The sequence below is a fragment of the Fusarium oxysporum genome, chromosome VII (assembly GCF_013085055.1).
Source record: "Fusarium oxysporum Fo47 chromosome VII, complete sequence".
Classification (NCBI taxonomy): Eukaryota; Fungi; Ascomycota; class Sordariomycetes; order Hypocreales; family Nectriaceae; genus Fusarium; species Fusarium oxysporum.
This window is the reverse complement of record NC_072846.1, coordinates 931520-952780: the sequence shown is the minus strand read 5'-3', so window position 1 is coordinate 952780 and position 21261 is coordinate 931520. Positions and strand designations below refer to the sequence as shown.

The window sequence follows — 21261 nt, the reverse complement described above, 5'->3', positions numbered from 1 at the left end:
CGGCATAAAAAGCCGGAAAGAACTCGGTCTTGGAAACGTGGGTTATAGAGCATCGGATCAGATGCTCGATTTCCCGGCCATATGCCTGCTTAAGCATGGAAAAGCACCCGACATCAAGAGGCTAAAGTAAATGAGACGAATGAGGCGGCATACAAAGTGTGATGATCTTGTTCTCCTTACAATATCTCTCGAAGTCGACCGAGTGGTGGCTTTCGTGGCCATCAAGGACCAGAAGACGATAGCGACTATTGGATCGCTTGGCTGTAGACCGGTCAAAGTGCTTTAGCCACTCGAGGCCCATCTCATTGTCAGTCCAGCCATTTTGGGATGTTGCAATAGCCCAATCGCCTGGGAGGTTGTTTTCTCGGTACCAGTTGGCGAGGTGATACTGGCCCGAACCTATACCATGCGATACCCCTCCACCGATAAGACCCCTCTACCGATAAGCAAAAAAAAAGTTTCCCCATACAAAATGCTCAATTTCACTCGTACGATGCATGGCCAAAATTGAACTTATTCACATAAACCAAGCTGTGTCTTATTAAGAGTTTCATGCTGTTTCACATTATGCTATTTATTTTTACAGTATATAAGCGGTTTGGTCGCATAGTACTAATATAAAATTTCTATCAATGCCTCCTCCACGAACAGTCCTCCCCAAAACGTATAGGACTTTTATCTACACCAGCCTTCCGTAATCGCCTTGTAAATGCCTCGAGCGACTTATACATAGGATGGTATTATTAAAAAAATATTAGACATCACAGATAACGGCCTCTCTCATAACCAAGCCGCCCAGACGCATGACATCCCTCAGCCGACTCTTTTGGGCTGATTAAGAGGTATACCATCAAAATCTGAGGTCACCCATCCTGCCCAGCTATTATCCAAGTCTCAGGAATCCAGATTAGTTACCTGGATACTTCGGAAAGACGCCTTGGGCTATGCTCCTTCTCACAGCCAAGTTCGCGCCACTGTCGCTGCGCTCTTAAGACGGCGAGGATGGGGAAAGGGCTATTAGTGCGCACTAGATAGTCAGGCTCATGAAACGTCATCCAGTTATCAACATGAAGATAGGGAAACGCCAGGAGGCCTCAAGATTCAATTCTTTTACCCCAATGGCTATTAATTAGCACTTCGATATGCAAGAGCGCGAGTATAGCTAGATCAAGCCTGAGAACACAGTTAATATTGACGAGGGCGGTACCATAGCGGGATTTGGTGGTTATATAACGTCTTTATCATAAAATTCAATAATCCATTCCAGAATCTAGGCTTGGATTCCTTGGTTATCGGCAGTAGCGATCCGAAGAGGAAGGCGGTCCTCAAAGGCTCTCAGTCCCGCGTTTAGACTAACTTTATCGAAGCCGTCATTGCAGATAGCCGTCTTCTGAAACCTGGGATTATATTTTAAAGCCACGGACTTCAGCAACAATAGTTTATCAATGAGTTCAAGAAGATAGCCGACTAGTATTACATCACTTCTGACAACGGCTCGACGGACAACCATATCGCAGTCGAGTGGCTCAAAGAGGTCTATCTGCCTCAAATCCGACCAGAAGATAAGTCTAATTCCAGGCTTATTATATTAGATGACCGTAGAAGCCATGTATCTGTGAGCATCTGCATGGTCTGAAGCATAAATGTCGCTGACTCAAAATCCAGGATCAGTGGATCGATACCTGTTTTTTTAACAACATATATTATTGTTACCTAGCAGTTCATTACTATAATGGTCTCCAACCACTATAAAATAGAGCTTTCAATGCCTCTAAGTCAGCTTATCGCGGGGAACTCTAAAGATAGCCTTGATAACTGCATGAATCGCCCGTATGGAGGAGGAAGTCGGCCGGTTGAGTAGAGGCAAGAAGAGAAAGGCCATACCTAATCCTAACAAGAAGTTCATGACATTAGCCGATGCTCTAGTGGCTGGTGAAACTATTTCCGAGCCAAATCAAGCAATTCAAGAGGCAGGGGCTGGTGAGGATGTGATTAAGGTGGAAGGGATGGAAGAGGAAGAAAGCTCAAACTCGGAGGCGGAAGAGTTACTCGCGGTACGCACTCATACAGGCCGTGAGACTAAAAGGCCAAGAAAATATTAAAATATATTGAATTCTAACCTGAATACTGGAAATAAGTTTATTTTTGCTAATTTTGTTAAGTTTTTCTCATGAGGTTGAAAAAATGCATTTTGTATGGGGAAATATTTTTTTTGCTTATTGGTAGAGGGGTCTTATCGGTGGAGGGGTATCGCATGGTACAAATTAGGTAGCCTAATATTATTAGGGTTTCTAGGAGTAGTTAAGTGGCGCTCGTAGCACGTAAGAGCTTTTAAGCCTAACCTCCTCACGGGGGGAAAGAAAATACCGAACTCGCTCACACCAAAGTTCGCAAATATCGAGTTCGGTGTTTTCTTTCCCTCCTAGCCTCCGTACTATCTACATATAACCAGGGATAGGCTACTGAACCAATGTGATAAAATGTGATAAACTCTAAACTGCGCTAGAGCTAGCGAGAATCCTCCTGATCCGTTATTAGTGGAGACGCGTTGAGGGTTCTGAGCTAACCGGACAGGGCTAGACTCGGATGACCACTGAGAGAACGAGACAAGAAGAAGGATGGGTTCAGTACCAAACGGCAGGGAAGAAATTATAGAGGAGCAACATGCCCCCATCCATTCCGACCCATTAGCTCGATAAGCTTGACTCGACAACATCGGAACCGCGAATATAATTCCTGCAGCAAATCGATCAGCGAAGGCCCCACTACCGACATTTTTTTCTTTTATTTTTCACTCTCGTTACAACAAATGGCTTACGCAAAGGACAATGGGCACGACTCAAGTTCAACGAGAAGTGGTGGCAGGTCCACTGACTCCCTAGTTCTGCAGTCATTAGTCATGACAAGGCCCCCTGCGCAAACCTCGATGTCGGCACTCACCGCCGCCTCCTCGTCGAACTATGCCTCTAGCGTGTCTAGTGACAGCCAAAATCAAAACCAGAGCGGGGGTATCCCTGGCACACCCGTGAGGGACGCTCACGTCGCTCAGGCGGATGGGATTGGCAAACGCTTTCCCCGGCAGCGGCTGCAAGAGCCGGAGTTGATGATGTGGGAATTCCATGAGCCAAATTGCGATTCTATGGCGTTCTGACTGTAGAGAATAGCCTACGATTGAAGACCATGCCGTTGATCAGCAAAGCAGTCTTCGGCCCAAGGAGGATCTAGATGACTCTTCTGATTCTTCAGATGAATACATGACGAGTTATCGGCCTTTGGAACGGTAAGAATTACCAATTATGCTGCTATTAGTTCAGTATCACTTCATTACCTGCGAATATTACCTACCATAATGGTAGATTGGCTGATTGGTTCATCTGTTTGCTCATGCTGACTTGGCAAAGTAGTTCCACTCGGGTTAGTGGGTCACGCTCCAAACGTTTCTTCCAATTTTTCGTCAAGAAGTTCAACAAATCCTCTGTTCGTCCGTCTCCCGGTTCTGACAAGCCATTGACATCCGAGAATTAATCAAACAATTCACAGGTTACGGCTTGCTGCCAAACTGCCAGGTATATTCCCGTCTCACCCATCAATCATACTCTTCGATAGCACGCATCTTAATTACTCGTGTGCTAATGCGCTTTCGTTTTAGCAAGAACAAATCAGAAATGGTATGGATTGAGGCCCCGGGCGCGTCACCCCCTCGCTACTCTTTAGCCTGTGTGCTTGCTGACAGATTGCGCCAGTCATTCAGCACACCGTCATCATCGATGTCTTCGAAGAGCAGCTTCATTTAGCACCTATCTCATCAAAGCCGAGGCGGGTCCTTGATGTCGGCACTGGCCCTGGAGCATGGGCATTGGTAAGTTCTTATCATTGAACGAATGTAATGATATGCATCTTTTACTGACATTTGCCGTTTTGCCGTATTTAGGAATTTGGCAAGTCTTTTTTTTTTTTTCGTTCATGTCCTTCTGTGCCATGGCCATTGAAGCTAACAATCGTGACCTTGGTTGGTAGCCCAAAAACATCTTTACTGTTCCGTTCTAGCCGTGGACATTGATCCGGTCCAGCCGCCTTATACCAGATCTAACTGTAGCTTTATGGCAATGGATATTACGCATGATTGGGACTTCACCGGCAGCGGTAACTTCGATTTTATTCACATTCGACAACTCGGCGATATTCAGGATAAAAAGAAGTTAGTCCAATCGACTTTTGAAAACCTGAAGCCTGGAGGATGGGTCGAATTTACGGAATGGATCGCAATTCTACAGTCACCAAATCATTCATTGGACGGCACCGCATTCCGCAAATGGAATGATCTGCTAGAGCAAGGAATGCGCAGTTTTGGTACAACGCTGCACTACCCGAATAAATTCAAGCCATTGCTACAGGAAACAGGCTTTGAGCATATCATTGAGACCAGAAACGGCGCGCCGACAAATGCGTGCTATCCTGGGAAAAAGTTACAGCGCATAGGCCATCTAATGACGCAGAACTGGCTGCTTGTTCTTGAGCCATTAACAATGCCTGTTTTTACGCAAGCGTTAGGGCTGGTCTCCGGATCAAGTCAAGTCGTTTCTGGTTGATGTGCGGAAAGAGATTGGCAACACACAATACCAGTCCTTCATGACGCTGTGAGTACCATCCGCCCCCTCCATCTGAGAACTTATCAAAACTCTTATGCTTACAATTGCGATCCAGAATAACTATTTGCGCCCAAAAGCCGTTAAATAGTTCATCCACGTCGTCAAAGTCAACCTCAGCTTCAGCCTCCGCATCCGAATCTTCTCTTCCCGCGATAAAGTAGGTCCTCCGGTTTGACCAGACGCACGTTGAACACGCCCCGCAAGGTTACCTTCTCGAAAAGGTCACTTGCGAAGCTGGCCCTAATGTTATCAATAACCAGCAGCACATGGTTCGCGATACTTTTTACAGAATGGGGAGCTCTGTCTCGTTCCCAAGGATGGTTCGGGTTCGCTTGTATGCAGTGACATCCATGGAACGTCTAGGTCATAATGTTTTTCTGGTTCTTTTGCCAGGGAGTTTTTGATAATTGAGATAATATCAAGAAAACTATGGGGTCTAGTTCATAGACCCTTTAATGGGACCGAGTGGTATGTTTTTGGTGTTATATTACTTCTTTCGGGCACGTATGCTGTGAGGAACTCGGGCGCAAATGGGGAATCTAGGGTCGTCCTCCTACTCTTCCCTGAAAAATGTTACTCGTGAAGCATTTTTCCACAAAAAGGGCCTTAGAATAGATGAATAAAGCTGTGCTAAGATTATCGGAAGGGATAATGACCTCCAGAAAGCAAAGAGTGTATGCAGTTGATGTGCCTCTCAAATATCCTAACAAAGTTATACTGGTATATGCTGATCGACCCAGGCCTAAGATCCAGTTCCAGATTCAACTGCGCGTCTGCGGTACGATGATCCACGAGTAATCCACCAGAGATACGTCCCCTTAAGAGATGATTGGTATAAGGCCCAGCCACCGGGAACCTCACTAGGTTACCGCCAGTATCCCTTGAGTTGTGTTGAACCTCCCACCAGGTTACGACAGGGGTACAGCCAATTAAAATGCACCATATTGGAAATACCTGGCAATCTCTCGAGTCACAAATCGCTACATCACACTGCCCACATCCCCAAATTGACTGAAGCCTTCTTTTGTTATTGCTCACCGGCGCCAAAGGCCTCCTTGTACTTTTTGATCTTGACTGTCCTAGTTGAAGACCTTTAGAAGCAAGGCAATCCGACTTTTTCCCTCTTCGGATGTGTTTATGTTGTGCCACGGGCGTAAATTCGTCTCCGGCTCGAAATGCCTGCCTTGACCGGCTCTGTGGATGGATGGCCTGAAAGACCGCGTTGTATATGCATTCCCTCCACTTCCTCTGACTTGTATAACGGCTCCAAGCTGGCTGTCCGTGTAGCTGCAGGAGGAAGCTATTTACAAGGACTACATCCAATAAGAAGGTCCAAGAAATAGCCTGCCAAGCGCCTCGGCGGATAGGTGATCATAGCCTAGATATGACCTCCTTTAGTCGCCTCGGTCAACATGATTCATTTCATCGTTGTAGGAAGCAGCAATAGTAGGGATAGATATAAGCTTGACCGGCTCGCCACTTAAAAAGCGCTGTATCGGCCGTGCCATTAAGGTCTTCGTTGAGGGTCTCTTCCTCCAACGATTACACCTCTCATCGCAAGTAAAGACGGTTGGAAGGAGCAATACGAGAGCATTATCCTCCCAAGCGATTTGACTAACCTAGAGAAGAAGAGGACGACAAATTATCAGCTAAATTATAAGGAAGAATATTAAGTCTTCTTACCTGATTATCAGCCGTTAGGATAACCTTGATCTCATTGAATTGAAATCCTGACTTCCCTGCCTTATCGGCCTTCTTAGCGACTATAAGGCCTTTATAGATGCCATAATTAGGCCGGGCTGTGCCGGTTGCACCGTGACCGTGCTGACGAAGGGAGCGGAAGAGGTCCGGCGACGAGAAAAGATTATCTACGAATACGTGATATGTCGACGCCGGAACAGGTTAATAAGGGCAATAACGACGCTTTTGGGCGAGTTCAAAGCCATTATCTTATCCTCAGCTTCTGTAATAACGTAGATAACTTCCTTGACCTCGTCAGCCTCATCAGCCTCGTTAGGAGCCCTCTGTTGGCTGCTTCTTCCCTTGCCTTCCCTCCTCCCTGGTTATGATGCTGGGTTCTTCCCCTTAACACCAACTGGATCGTATTTTGCGCTAGGCTGGTGCCAAATCCACCTCATAAAGAGGCCTAGCTGGGCAGCTATCCATACCTTGAGGCCTGTGTCGATAGGCTTATTGGGGGCATATGTAACTTGCTTATTCCTTCCGGTATATCGGACCATGCTCTCATCTACGGCGAGATGTGAGCCCGAATTACAAAGCTCTGTTGTTGCAAGTTGAATATGCTGAGACCGCCGCTCAGCGCATTGAAAGACGATAGGAAAGTCATCATCGTCAGTGAATTTAGTATGGTCAAAGAGCCGGAGGTGACAATTAAGGAGTTGGAATCGGTCATAAGTCATGAACTTTATTATTGAATGTTCAGGTCGCTGGTCCTCTAGCTGAGGGGTCTTCCAATGGTCTTGGACCGTTGTTTCACTGTGGACTCCTATATAAATAAGGATCCCAAGCCAGATATATATCTCTGCAGCCGTAGTTGGCTTCCAGGCGCGGAGGCGTGGCTTTTCTGTGATTTCGTGTTCTTGGCTATCAATAACGCCACACTAGAGTAGGCTATTAACCCAGTCATTAGCGTATTTAACCTAGCTGTTGACTACAGAAATAGGTATGAAGTGTTGGAAAAGGAACAGCGGGTTCTGGGGCAGCTGCTTGACAATAAGCTCTCGTCGCGGCACTTGGAAGGATTGAAAATTGAAGCCTCCGTCTTCGGCAGGCAGAAAAGCCGGTCTCCAGGTGCTACCACCCTCATGCTCTTGAAGGCTATTATTTTCGTTGATAAAGCTGTTATCATCATACGCGTTGAGAGCCTCCTCCGATATCTCTACAGGTGCCAATTGGGAAGTCATTGATTGATCCGAAAGAATTTCCATGGGGATGTAGGCGGAATCAATCAATGACGCATCATAAGGTTCCCTCATGTACCTCTTAAAAGTTGGGGCGGATGTGGGGCTCGGTACGGCCGAGAGGTTTTCCACAGCTCAAGGGACCAACGGCGCTGTCATCGCCGGGGCTCGACTGGCTCGCAGGCGTGATCCGATGAGCTCTACAGGGGTCAGCCAATGAACGCTTAATCAAAAAGCTCTTGTAGGAATGCAACTGACTTCCGAAGATGATCTGCTGCAGAAGATGTGGCTTGCACTGAGAAAAACTCAGCACCACCTTCGTTGTCACACTTGCTGCAGCACCACAAATGGCCGATCGGTTGGACATGGTGATTTAGTTCGATCAGGAATGTCCCGTGCGATCTGATCCTGCTTAGGTCACGGCGCGTCTTGAATCGGTGGGGAATGAGGCAAAACGGGGTTGGCTGTGTTGGTATATACCAATCTCTAGACTATTAGTGTCCAAGATAATGATGTATCGCTTATCTTGGGCGGTGTGGCTTACGGCAGGACAACAGCCTGATAACGCTTAGCAGGGACATATCAAGACTTTAGGGGTAGGTAGTAGTATACCAATTCAACTTAGAAAATGGGACGATTTGATATGATTGAGGGATGAAATCGACCGACTCGGTTGATTTGATTGTTGTGTTTGATTGATTGAGTTGACATATGGGGAGCGCTGGCCATCACCAACACGCTCATTCCAAAAGCTTTACCCTGCCTTGCTCGTCCTTAGCATCGATCTCAGAGTCTGCTGCTCCATCATTCTCTAGCGGCGGCTTCAACCACCTCATACCCCTGACTCCGCGGACAGTATAGTCAAATAACTCTCCCAGGGGCCGCAGTAGATGGCTGTGAGGTGATGCGGGGGCGCCTCCTAGGAAGCGGCGGCGTGTACAAAGAGTGGCCTCACCGTCTTCTCTCGAACCGGAAGCCCGCGACCCAGAGTCCTCGTAGCCCCGTTCTGACGTGGATGTTGGGATTTTCCGCTGAAGTCTGTCGAAAATCCCCCTCCAGCCACCACCTGTATCTCCCGATTTATCCATCGACACATAAGACCTCAGGAACCCAGGTAGAATCGAGTCCTCCATGAGCTCAAGAATGATCTTCACGGCTTCATCCAATTCCGATGGATGTGGAGGAAGTGCAGAAGAACGTAATCCAAGAAGTCGAGCCCTAACTTCAGAGGGAAGGTTGACCTCGCGATGTCCGCTAGGGAGGATATAAGTGCCGAGTAGATCTTCCCATAGTTCCTGTAGGTAGTCGTAATGGCGTCTTAGATATTCCCAAGGGATTTCTTTATCCTCGACTATCTCTGCGTAATGAGCTCGGTATCTCGATGCGTCTTGGGTGAATTGAAGGGTTTCTAGGCAATGATTTTTTGAAAGATAGGCTGTAAAGTCAGATAATCCACCCGCGTCTGAATTGAAATTAGAGATAACTTCAGGTAATGATTGCATTATAAATGCGTCTCTGGTATGAGGAACAGCTTGTAATCTAACCCTGTCGCACTTTAGGCCTTTTCCTTCTTATAAGATAAATACCTCTTCTCCCGTCACATGCTTGGGATGGCTCCGGCTCCTCTTTATTGGAGGACTGTGTCTTGGTTTTCGGGTAGAAAACTCCAGCCCGTTGGTTTGAATGCTTGTCAACGCTCCCACACTCAGGCCCCAGTTCACCATGGTCAATGCCCTTGGATTCACCGGAAGCCAAGATGTCGATAGAAAAATACATCTGATAACCAACCAAAGCTTGAGCGTATGTCACCGCCACCACCACGACTACCTTAACGCCCAGTTAGCGGCCGCTCCGGCTCCAGAGACCTCAGGCCTGGATGCGTTACATGACAATGGCTTGTCCAGCTCGCAGCCACTTCATTACTCAGAGCGTGGGGAGTTCTGCATCAAGCCGAGACTGGAGATGCGTGGTTCTGCAGGTCTTCATGACTCGAGATTTCCGGCAGTAAAACATATTGCCATTTCAGTCGGATCGAGAGTTTCGAGTGATGCTGAAAGGGACATCCTTCCCCGGAACGACCTGACGCCTGCATGGAGTCGAATCTGAAAAAGGCGGCGGCGGCCTAACCATTGGCGGCATCATTGGCGCTGTACTCAGTAGCATCGTAATCATTTCCATCGCTACATATCCTAGTCTGGAGGTTCTATATCAAACTGGCGAACCCGATGTCACTTTTCAGCTCAACCGTCCTGTAAAGTATAATCACTAAACCAAAATTCGGGGCAGTACGGGATATGTATGTAATTACTCCAGCATTCGCGGCATCAGCGGCATCAGCGGCGTCATCGGTAATACCGGCAATACCGGCTCGAAAGGGAATGTATCATAAGTCAAGGCAGCTTATTCAGAATTGTTAGTCTCTGTCTGGAAGCGTTCCCATGTTATTAACCTCGACGTTTCTTCTTTTCGTTTCATCAAGTTTCTCAAACCAAACCCAGGAGTGATTGAGACCGAGAGGGTCGCAATTCCTGAGAATGCCGTCAATCAAGTCTCTGTATCCGAGGGCCTGGGATAATCGCCCACCAAATAACAGCCCAGTGCCCAAGATTGTCCACAAATCGTTTTGTAAGGCGGTTGGCGCCAACTTCCTCTACCTCCAGTTTCTCTTTCTTGGCCTCTTCTGCTACATCTTTGGGTCCCTATTCCTCCAGACGAGCCATATTCACAATCTTCACGTCGTATTTGTCGATTATGATGGAGGCTCCATTGGCCGCGCTGTGCTGGGTGCTTATGGTGCTCTCCAAGGGCCAACATTTCCATCATTAATTGAACGATCGCCCTCAGATTTTCCAACCGCGATCGATCTGCTCGAAGCTGTGTGTAAGACGAGATACTGGGGGGCTCTCTACGTGTCACCAGGCGCATCAGGCAGGCTGCAAGAGGCATTGACGGACGGCACAGCGGCATCGGCATACAACAACACTGACGTGATGGCGTATATATGGAATGAAGCTATGTATGCGCCCACCGTCGACTCGGCCATATCGGCCAGCCTTGAGCTTTTATCTGGGGCAGCCAGGGTAGCATACAGTACTGCGAACGGGACTGGCAATATTACCTCTGTCTTCGGCCCTGCTACAATTTCGGTCCTCGCAGACCCTTGGGAGCTCCAATCTATCAACATTCAGCCAACAGCTCAAGGGTCGAGAGCCATCTACAACACTGTGGTCATCATCTTAATTCTGATCCAAGAGTTCTTCTACCTTGGTACTATCAATGGCCTCTATGCTCAGTTTAAACTATATGTCTACGTCGACCCATACCGAATTATTATTGTCCGCAATGCAATTTCCCTCTCTTACACGTTTATAGGGTCACTATGCGTTATCAGTACCATCTGGGCTTTCAAATCAGGCTGGGATATCAATGGAAGCCAGTTTATTTTATCCTGGGTCGTTTTGTGGCTCTTCGCGCATATCAACTTTCTCACCATTGATGTATTTACGATATGGCTACCACCTCCGTTTGTCCCAATGGCCCTCGTATCATGGATTATCTTCAATGTCACCTCCACTCTGCTGCCTTTCGATCTAAGCCCGGCATTCTATCGCATCGGGTATATATTTCCCGCTCACGAGCTCTACCATGTACTGATAGATATCTGGTCTCGTGGTTGCAATCTCCAACTGCACTATGCACTACCGATCTTGTTTGCTTGGGAGCTTGTGGCCCTCATCTCAAGTGCTCTTGGGATATTTCGCAGATGTCACTTTGCGATGCTTGGGGAAGACCTACAGAAAAAGGAGTTCAAGGAGCGCCTTGATGCTGCTGTGGAGTTTGAGATGGAAAGGATGAATGAGACGAAACAAAAGCATCCCGAGCCTGTGAAGCCAGAGGCCGAACAAAAGTATGAAGCAGCACGCCCTGAGAAGGCTATCTCTGAAGGTGGAGACGAAGAGAGGGTAGTGCGAGAAGAGCTGTCCTTTGTCCTCGGGCAAGTCAATACTAGACAACGACGGGATCAGGAAAGAACGAGCATGGCTTGCAACTTTGGGCCGGCATTCACCCTACTATTCAGCCACGAGGGTGACAATGACGCGCAGGACATATGAAATGAAGACGAGAGAATAAAGCATGCCAGTGAAATGTGAACGTCCTCTTCAGGAATGTACTGGGAATTGTGCTAAAATTCTTGGTCAGCAACTCAAAGTGGTGGCCCTGTTGTGGCGAGAGAATATTGAGAAGCTTAGAGAATGTGGATATCATCTTAATCAAAGCATTCTGAGACGGGGAAATAGTGATAGACCAACTTTCCAAGTGACATGTAGGCACGCTAGTGATATTCTTTCTCGTTCTAACCTGACCGTCTTAGCTTTCTATCGCTTGAAAGGTGTCTAGAGTGGAAACAATTGTTGGACATGGATTAAATGTTTCCATTCTTACCAAGTGGCTTAGAATAGGAAGGGTTGCAGTTCCGTATCCTCGGATTACTGATAAAAGGTCCTATCTCGTCAAGTTGCTGGAACTTCATGCCGAACTCCTAGACCGCCTTATTTGAGACCAACTGGCAAAAGGGGAGATGTGTCCTCACGTCACTAGTGGGACGTCTAGCTGAGATGCTAGATATTAGCTTTTGATGCTTTGAATGGTTAATATTCAGGGTGAGGTAGGAGCCAGGTACCCACATACCGCTGGCGCGCGCCTCTAGCTATTCGTAATCCTCTGAATATTTCGGTCCATAAAACGAGTGATGAGCTCATTGTGACGGAGAGCATATTATGATACGGAGGACAACAAGGAATGTGTGGAAACTTCTAAAGTTTGGTACAGCTGAGGTCGCATAAAATTTGTGAGCACATCAGACAATGCGGGGAAGTCTAACCCAAAGCCCTGGGAACCAACCATGAGACAAGAGGAAGTTCTAATACAGTACACCTTGTGACCGTAAAATATCAGTCAGCCCAGCAGACAACCAGGTTTAGACTTCTCTCAAGCGGTACGTGGACGTTGCAACGTCTTACACCCCCTTACAATGACAAAGCTGATGACAAAGGATTATATAATATGAAGTTAGTCCTCAGACTATGACCCTGCATTAGAGGACCCTAGAAAACACTCATTCTTCAAAGTGCATTATCTTGGGTATAATATCTTCGATAGCTCATTCTTTGACAAGCAACTTTTAGCAACGAGCAACTGTATGTCAGTAATCATTCCCGAGGGCCAGATGCCAATGTCCCATTTCGGTATCCTCAGATTACAACTGCGGGATGAAGATGGTTTATAATTCACCCGGACCTCCCGGCATGCTCGGTCTGTAGCATTGTTTTCTCTGTATTATTTGGAAGAAGATATTTAAAGACATCTCCAAGAAATTATATGAAGCTGTGGCTGTTTGATTAATGGTTAGGTGTGATAATACAGTACTACCGTTTCACAAGGGACGGACCACGTTATCTGCCATTTCGTAGAATTCTATTCAATTTACTGCAGGGCCACTTTGATAGCCTGTACGAGGTCCTCTTTGTGCAGTCCTAACTGCTCCAGTTTCTCCAACTCCGTCGAATCGGCCTTGTGATTGAAGTCGCCGCCATGGCCCTCAAGGAAATGTGTGACGAAGAATTTGATAAAAGGCGCCACATCGTCGCCCTGACTAATCTTATCCTCATACTCTCTAGCCACTTCGTTAACATCTCGCGTCTTGATGTCCCAGTCCGCGTCTGTCGTCCCTGTTGCGCGCTGAACAGCGTCTAGGATCTCTTGCTGTGTCAAGTGGAACGATGGCGTATATACAGCTTTGTTTTTGTACTTGGCCAATTCAGCCTCCGGTAAGCTCAGCACTGCAGCAACTGCTTCGGCAGTATGTGAGATAGTCGCCGTATTGATCTTGGCATCAGCGCCTCGCCAGATCGTTGCCTTGCGAGTTTTTGGTTCGATACCCCATAAGCCCTGAGTAAGACCTGCATCGAGCCACGGGCCGACGGCGATAGATATCCAGCTGCTGACACCGATACTTTCAATCAAATCTCGAATACGTTTCTTCGCTATGAGTAGCTCGTTCTCCTCTACAAGCTGGCCGGCAAAGGGGTCGGGGCCGAATTCAGATGGGAGAATATAGGGTACGCCAGCATTAGCGGCCGCGCGGATGGCAGGCTCCTGAAGCTCTACGAGTTGAGCTAGAGGCGGCATTAAGACGAGGACATCTTGGCCTTTGAGCACCTCAGTGAGGAAAGCTTCATCCTTAAGGTTGCCCTTTTTGACAGTAATACCAACAGGAAACGTGCTGGCAGCCTCAGGTCGTTGAATAGCGGTAACAGTATGGGCGCCCAATTCGACGAGGGCGTCGATAGTGGGCTTCCCAAGCTGGCCGCTAGCGCCAGTAATCGCTATCTTCCGTCCCTGGATTGCTGGAGCCATCTTATACTAATTATAAAATGGAACAGTAAAACGTGACAGATTCACTCGAAGTAATGAGATGCGCAAGCTGATCTGCAGTTAGCGGCTATGTTAATCTTTTGTCAAGTCGAGCCGAACTCAACTTTAAATACTTCTGAGACCTGGAAGCTGAGGGAAGTTTAACCGCGACTGAATGGATTTTCTGTTGCCTTAGTTTCATAATAGGGAAGGTCAGCACGATGAGAAATCAGGCCATATTGGATTATTTAAGCTGGTGCGTCGCTTTTTTCTAAGTCGTGTTTAACCGGCATTACCGTTCAGAACCTAAACAGAATGTGGTGTAATACTGATTCCTAACGATAACTGAGATATCCAATGGCTGGTGTGGCTTGCATGATTACTTGTTCGATTAGTCACTATGCGGCGCTTTACAAATCAAGCTGGTGGCTAAGTACAATTTATTAATCCTGGTTAATAACTGATGAAATAATTACGTCTCAAAACTTTGTTAGCTAGAGGTGTCATGTAAAAGATTCGTTAGTTACCCCACCATCTCGCAAAGTGTCAAAGTAGGTGACTTGTCCCTCAATTAGAGCACCCAAACCGGTCAGAGTAAGGCCTTTCATTATCATCATCATCATTATCATCATCATCGTCGCCACTATCATCAAATGAACCTCTACTTATGTAAGATAATACCTAGGCCATAAAGCAGTTCAACTCGCGAAAACCTACAGTGAAAGAGGCTTAGGAGGCTTTAGTGAAGGACTTTATAAGAGGGCTTCGAGCTACAATGTAATAACAATATCAAGTGTCATGATGTCAGTGGAGGGTATAAAATGGTAGGGAATAGCTTTCATTGGGCAAGTAGATCAGATTGATAGTACATCAAGACTTGGAAAAGGTAACAGCGGGGTCCCCATCTGACAAAACTTTGCTTGGTACTACAGTATGGCTCTTGAAATTAGTCAGAAGACAAGCGGGGTAAAAGAAGAGGTGATTTCAAAGCGAAAGTTGATTCATCGGAACGACCGGAGGTGGCGTTTCCACTCAAGCTCACGGCACGTGTCGAGAATCTTACCGTCACCCATACGTCTAGCTTACAAAAAGTTATAATGCAGTAATCAATCGTTCTTTAGTGGGAGTAGACTAATGATAATTCACCTTATTTATTGGGTACCATGAAGATACTGCGAAAAGCCGGGCTTCTTTATAGTGCAATAACAGAAGAACGATCCATCTATACATAAAAAGAGAAGAGCGACAAGAGCTTCTGATAGGAAATCCTTGATATAGCCTTTCCTAACTAGTAAATAGGTACCCTTAAGTCCGAAAAATAGTTCTAAAGAAACTCTATATGAGTCTCTTACATAGGTCTGACGTGTCGTCAAGGAGTCGTCGCAGAAGGTTCAGGGCTGCATGTTATTCTAGCTGGCTGGTGCTGGCCTCCAGGAAAAGGCCCACTACATCCCACAGGGCCCGGGTTACGCCGGGTCTCTTACGGCCCTAGCCTATAACAGACTAATGTAACTAATGCCTAGTTACATAATACTTCTTATAAATACTTAGGTTGCAACAGTTGTTATAGGATCGCACACGCCAAACTACAGTCGAGAAGATTAATTTTCTAATTTTCTTTTATCAAAGTACTACGCCAAACGATTCGATATAAAATGGCAAAGCCTCTTCCATCGGGGATTTACGCTCCTCTCCCAGCATTTTTTAGCGATATGGATGAGTTAGGAAAGCATCCTCCACGCTACATACTGGAAATCTAGTTATAATTTCAAGTTTAGGAGTTTGCTAACATTCAGCTAGACCTTAAAGCCTACGTAGAGCACGCTATATGTAACAAGATATTATTTTCTCCTATATATATATAGACTTATTAAGAACACATTTTGCTAACCTGGAAATAATAGATGTTGCTAAACCAGGAGTTATTCCTGTTGTCTCTGCTACAATGGGAGAGGCCGCACATTTGGTTCGTGCAGATTCCTACAGGTTGTGTGAATCAAAGCTTCTTAACAATAACTGTAGGATCGCCAAGAGCGCATACAACTGATACGGGCTCTTCGGTCGGCGCTTGATGAAAACGACCTGCACCAAACGCCAATCATAGCAGGGGTAGGTGCGACAAGCACTCGAGAGACTATTAGTCTTGCAAAAGATGCGGCGGCGGCTGGTGCCGAATTTGTACTCGTTATAGCACCAAGCTACTATGCGATTGAATTAAAGTCGAACCCGAATTCCATCAAGACGTTTTTCATCGATGTGGCCTTTGAATCGCCAATACCAGTGTATGTATGCTTCAGTAGAAGACTCCACTTCTATCTACAGCTCTCTTTTCAAGTATCAGGTTTAGGACGGAAAGGGACGATTAGCTAACCAGGATGCTCGTCAAATCAGAGTTATCTACAACTTTCCGTTAGTTGCAGGCGGTATCGATATAACTAGTGACGATATTGTATACATTTCAAGGGCTGCACCAAACATACACGGCATCATACTATCGTAGGTAGCGACTATTCCTCCAGAAGTTATTCGGATTGTTAAGAGTGTCTTATAGCTGTGGTAATGTTGGAAAGGTCTCGAGGATTACAAGCCTTCTGGACGAATCATTCAAGACAATCGCCGGGTTCATGGACTTCTTACTACCGTCTATTTCGGTTGGATCCGCCGGTGCTATCAGTCCTTTACCGAACATTGTGCCCGTAAGTACCATATGCAGGTGGAATTATTAGAAAATCATTCACCACTAAGTATAGGATTTCGCTATGGAGTTGTGGCGCAGTACACAAAGCCTGGATAGTGCCGCAGATTGGGCGAAAGCCAAGCTACTCCAGGAGAAAGCCTCCCTAGCCGAAGCGGAATTGCTAAGTGGTGGTGTAAGTGATAGCATTCTAGCTAATCGCCTGTATACTAAAGAACGCATACAACCTGCTAACATTTAATTTAAGGTGGCTGGATTAAAGTACTTGCTTAACCAGCAGTTCGGGTATCCTGCTACTCCCAGACGTCCACTGCAGCCTTTAGGCAAGGATACTGCAGCCCGTTTATCTAATAGCAAGTACTTAAAGGATTTAATGGAAGTACGATAGAGACAGCGGTCTCCCAATTGTATGGGAATAGTGACAGCTTATTAGGGTAACTGGACCGCTTATGGAATGAATGAAAACTGACTTGACTTTCCAAATCCCAAGTTTTGTCATCTCAAGTAGCAAGGTGCCAATCTCCCTATGCCCTGCCAAGTCGTATAAGTCATGGGACCGATTTGATCAGGTCAATTTTCAGCCTCAACACCATAACCACAATATCTTCAACTATATAGGAATTACCATCAACAACCCCTCTTTCGCCACGTAAAAATAACAAAAACCTCCACCAAAAATCAACAACACTTACACAGAATTCGACCGAATTGATAGAAATGCGTGAAATATTTCGCTTCATGAATCATAAACAGATTTATCTATTATATCCTAGGTTTTTTCACCAGCCGCCCCGACCGTCTAGAGGGTTGGTAGGGTATGGTTTTCTCTCTGACTTTAATGACAGAGCCAGCCTCTGATTCTGACTCTTACTCGCTTGAACAGATAGGGTCCACCCTGACAGGCGTATCATGAGTCGCCATTTCTGGAATGGACTCTCTACTATCTAAAGTCTCTCCAAGAGTCATAAAACGCTTGTTGAGATTCGGCACCGCCTTCCTCTTCTTCCCTCTCTTCAGGCGAGCCAATTCTTCCTCTAGGCTAGCAATCCTCAGCGTATGCGCCGCTACTGTCTGCTGTTGAACCTCAAAGCCCTTGGCTATCACCTGTACTGTCTCCGTGTCTTTGGTGTTTTGTTCGGCCCAGGATCACGAATTTGGCGGCTCGTCTGTGGTGTATCGTCCGAGTCAAGACACGGCCTAGGTTCGGGAGTCGCCCTTGGGCTTCCATTTGGCCTATCTTGTTGGATTTCAGGATATCGCAGCGCTTTAGAACGCGAAATTGGCCAGTTCCCAGTGACCCTCCAGTCAGACAGTACGTTCTTCTTAGTCATTCCAACTAGGCGAGCCTTGGTGTAGGCCCTGATAAAATTGACCTTGTCCATAGGAGCGAATCAGTTAACGAGGCGAACCTTTCCAACTCTCGTCGATATGCGGCCTCTGACTCGTTAAAGACTTCATTGTCTAGTGGTTGGAGTCTATGAGAGCAGTGTGCTGGCAGATAACAGCAATAAACGTTGTTCAGAAAGCACGTGGCCATCCATTCATCCTTCCATCACTCAGTACTGATCTTGAGGTGGGTAGAATGAAGAACATACTGTTGCATGGCTTCTATGACCATCTAAAATGATCGGTCTCGCATCAGAGTCATCGGCAGGTGTAGTCTGGGGCAGATAAACTCATTTAAGCCATTCAATGCCAAATTGGTCATTAGTCCACTCGTTGGGTGATGTTATGTAGTACCAGTCTGCTATCTGCTTGAAATCCTCAAGAGGCCACTGTTTCTGCAGTTGCTTCCCCTTGAACATTATGCCAGGAACTAAAGCGCGGCCGTCAGCAGTGATAGCTTCGATAAATGAAGTCCAATTCCAAGTTTGTGGTCCCTTGAGAAACGCCTTGCGCTTCGGGTCCGCGCTTCCAACAACCAGGCTACCTAGGCCTGAATGAAGTGGACTAGTCGGCCAAATCTCAAGCACTGACAGGAAATAGAGGTATATGCTTGCCGAACCCAGTCATAATATCCCCTTCATTAGCGTTGACGGTGTTTTCAGGATTGATCCAGCCATACTGGCTCCTCCCTGACATCAAAGTACCAATGAACCGCTTTAGGCGTGAAAGAGTCGAACTTTTTGGCTTCTTGACGTCTACCTATCTTGGTCTTTAGGTCTGCGTGGCGATTAATAAACTTGATCACCCAGTTGCGTCCCAAGTCGGGATGTTCGCCCTGCTGTCTCAATAAGCCCATAGCACAAGCACGAATCTGACTGTGGGACGGAGTGTAGCCCAAGGACTCCTGATGGAGTGTCTAGGCAGCCAATCTATCTTCTTGACTCTTGGACAATCCAGGAGGGAATCAGCACTTAGGTTTTCAAGACCACAACCAAGATTCCTTATCCTATATAGCTCTTTCCAGAAGCTTAGCCATTGAAAAACATGAAGATATTTTTTATTAATGATTAGATCTATATTCCTGTTGTAGCTGCTTGCTAAACTCAAGAAACAATGCCGTCACCGCTCGACCGTGACGATTTCCTCTTATAAATTAGGACAGGTTTTACAGAGCGTGACGATTCCCCAATTTGGCTAGCGCAGACAAGCTGTCCCATATCATCACAAGCCCGCCCCAAAAAGGAAACTGGAGCTAGTAATTTCTTCACTCTCAACGACATCCAAGGCAGGGGGTTAGCTAGAGTCTATTGAGGTTAACATATAGTAGATTGTCATAAGTGGGCTTTCTTTTTATGGTCAACATGATGCCATTCTAATTGATATGGAAGCGCGCTTTGTTGATGTGATTAGGTGACTGCGTAATTGAGAGGGGTTGGAGATAGGGTAGAAGCGATAATTGACTGGGCAACAAGCTCAATTGGGAAGTTACCCGGCTTGGCTGAACCAAGTGACACGCCTCATTCTAGAGACAAATGACCAAGAGTTGGAACCGTCGGGAGAAGTAATGAGTAAATGCGGAAGATGCATCTAAATGGAATTAATATTGCTTACAGATTAATACCTACACAAATATGTTCCATAACTGACATAGTTTTATAATCAAAAACCCCATCCTCATCGTTTCTGATCAGCCAATCATGGGTTATTTAGTCATCTAACTTATCCAATGAGAGCGTTGTAGTGGAGATGACACCGCGGTTGACCTGTGTAAGCTGAAATATGGGTCCTGGCTCGGTCCCTCTCTGGACTGACTCTGCAAATAAACCTTCTTAAGCCGGCAGGTGCTCTTGAGCCGTGGTAAGGGGGAAATCCACCACTCCAAATGATCGGTCATCCGACATCATGAATTGCCGCCTGACGAGTGGTAAGGCTTACTACGCTCAACTGCATGCATGCGACTCAGCCTGGTGGCTGCGTGGCCAGGCTGACTTTTTGCACCTCCTCCTAAAATGGTCAGTACCAGATCAATCTCTTGCCAAGACACGCAGGAACAATTCCCATATTGACAGTTTCCAATAACTGGACTCTAACCACGTCGAGCCTCAGCTTATTAAGAACACCTTCCGTTTGTAATCACAAAGTGAGTAACTATCATATCATGATCAGCTGGGATGGAAGCGTACCGGTATTCTCTATTACTTCCCCGCAATGTCAGGCTGCTTGACCTCCACACTGGATCTGGTGATGGCGAAGTTGTTACGGAAATGAGAACGTTGCCGCTAGAAACTGCCGCCAACGTCGAATTTTCTGCTCTCTTATACGCTTGGGGCGATCCCCTTCTACGAAAGAGAATTATCTGCTCTGGGCGTGCGGTCGAAACTGGCCCAAGTCTGCATAATGCGTTGGTCAACATCAGATCCCGACAATACCGACGCTTGGTCTGGGCAGACGCGTTGTATATCAACCAGAACGATACAGCTGAGCGTGCTTCCCAGGTTCGACTTATAGGAGAAATTTATTTAGCAGCTACTACGACCGTGATATGGCTCGGCGTGGAATCGGACAGCGTCGGGCGAGCATTTGAGTTCCTTCGCAAGTTCGATTTGGTATACTCTCGCAAAGCTACGAGTCTGCCGGCCAGTGATACCAAAACGCCACATAAGGTCGAAGTTGAACTTATTACTGCTGCCTTCCCGCCTGACCCTCTATCTGCGACTCAGCACATTGGGACTCTCCTTCAATGAAGTTGGTTCTCTCGCAAATGAATCCTGCAGGAACTGGCCAAATCTCCGAGCCCAATACTTGTGGCCGGCACAAAAAGACTCCATTGGACATTCTTGGCCTCCTGGCTTAATTATGTTATGGATCATCCCCAGACTTTCTGGTACTTTGAAGCCGCTTGCCCTCGGGGAGTTCATTGTAGCCCAAAGGTGGCAGCGACTCCCAGTTACCGACATGGTATCAACGGGCCTGTATTCTTGCGTCTCCGAAAGATAGACAAGAAAGCCTCTGCGATCTTTGAATAAGACCTTACTATTCAACTGTTCAGACTCTCGAGATCACATCATTGCGCTGCTCGGGTTTGCTTCTGATATTGGTAGTTCTGACTACAAACTGTTGGTCGACTATAACATTTCAAGCACTGAACTGTACCGGCGATTCGCTAGATTTTGTATCCGAAATAGCAGGAGCCTCA

General features: G+C 46.6%; 6 protein-coding genes across 6 annotated transcripts; 4 read left to right on the top strand and 2 right to left on the bottom strand.

Moving 5' to 3' along the window:
- Positions 1 to 2809: 2809 nt before the first annotated feature.
- FOBCDRAFT_204000 (uncharacterized protein) lies at positions 2810 to 4589 on the top strand (the record flags this gene model as incomplete). The annotated part of the gene is made up of 6 exons (XM_059609098.1): positions 2810 to 3025; positions 3165 to 3280; positions 3405 to 3481; positions 3541 to 3566; positions 3734 to 3859; positions 4071 to 4589. The coding sequence occupies 6 exons, from the start codon at positions 2810 to 2812 to the stop codon at positions 4587 to 4589; spliced, it is 1080 nt and encodes a 359-aa protein (XP_059465317.1).
- A 3721-nt stretch (positions 4590 to 8310) lies between these two features.
- Positions 8311 to 9072, bottom strand: FOBCDRAFT_139979 (RGS domain-containing protein; the record flags this gene model as incomplete). Its single annotated transcript, XM_054705501.1, has 1 exon — positions 8311 to 9072. One exon carries the CDS (start codon positions 9070 to 9072, stop codon positions 8311 to 8313), a length of 762 nt encoding a protein of 253 aa, XP_054561476.1.
- A 1032-nt stretch (positions 9073 to 10104) lies between these two features.
- Positions 10105 to 11682, top strand: FOBCDRAFT_140021 (uncharacterized protein; the record flags this gene model as incomplete). Its single annotated transcript, XM_054705500.1, has 1 exon — positions 10105 to 11682. One exon carries the CDS (start codon positions 10105 to 10107, stop codon positions 11680 to 11682), a length of 1578 nt encoding a protein of 525 aa, XP_054561475.1.
- Positions 11683 to 13054: 1372 nt separating this feature from the next.
- Positions 13055 to 14182, bottom strand: FOBCDRAFT_227475 (uncharacterized protein; the record flags this gene model as incomplete). The annotated part of the gene is made up of 2 exons (XM_054705499.2): positions 14111 to 14182; positions 13055 to 14054 (listed from the first exon to the last, which is right to left on the bottom strand). Exon 2 carries the CDS (start codon positions 13985 to 13987, stop codon positions 13055 to 13057), a length of 933 nt encoding a protein of 310 aa, XP_054561474.1. The 5' UTR covers positions 13988 to 14054; positions 14111 to 14182.
- Positions 14183 to 15639: 1457 nt separating this feature from the next.
- On the top strand, positions 15640 to 17067 carry FOBCDRAFT_251732 (uncharacterized protein; the record flags this gene model as incomplete). Its single annotated transcript, XM_054705498.2, has 7 exons — positions 15640 to 15704; positions 15860 to 15950; positions 16007 to 16266; positions 16376 to 16480; positions 16536 to 16680; positions 16735 to 16854; positions 16927 to 17067. The coding sequence occupies 7 exons, from the start codon at positions 15640 to 15642 to the stop codon at positions 17065 to 17067; spliced, it is 927 nt and encodes a 308-aa protein (XP_054561473.2).
- A 3169-nt stretch (positions 17068 to 20236) lies between these two features.
- On the top strand, positions 20237 to 20809 carry FOBCDRAFT_139564 (heterokaryon incompatibility protein-domain-containing protein; the record flags this gene model as incomplete). The annotated part of the gene is made up of 1 exon (XM_059608052.1): positions 20237 to 20809. One exon carries the CDS (start codon positions 20237 to 20239, stop codon positions 20807 to 20809), a length of 573 nt encoding a protein of 190 aa, XP_059467489.1.
- Positions 20810 to 21261: the final 452 nt, after the last annotated feature.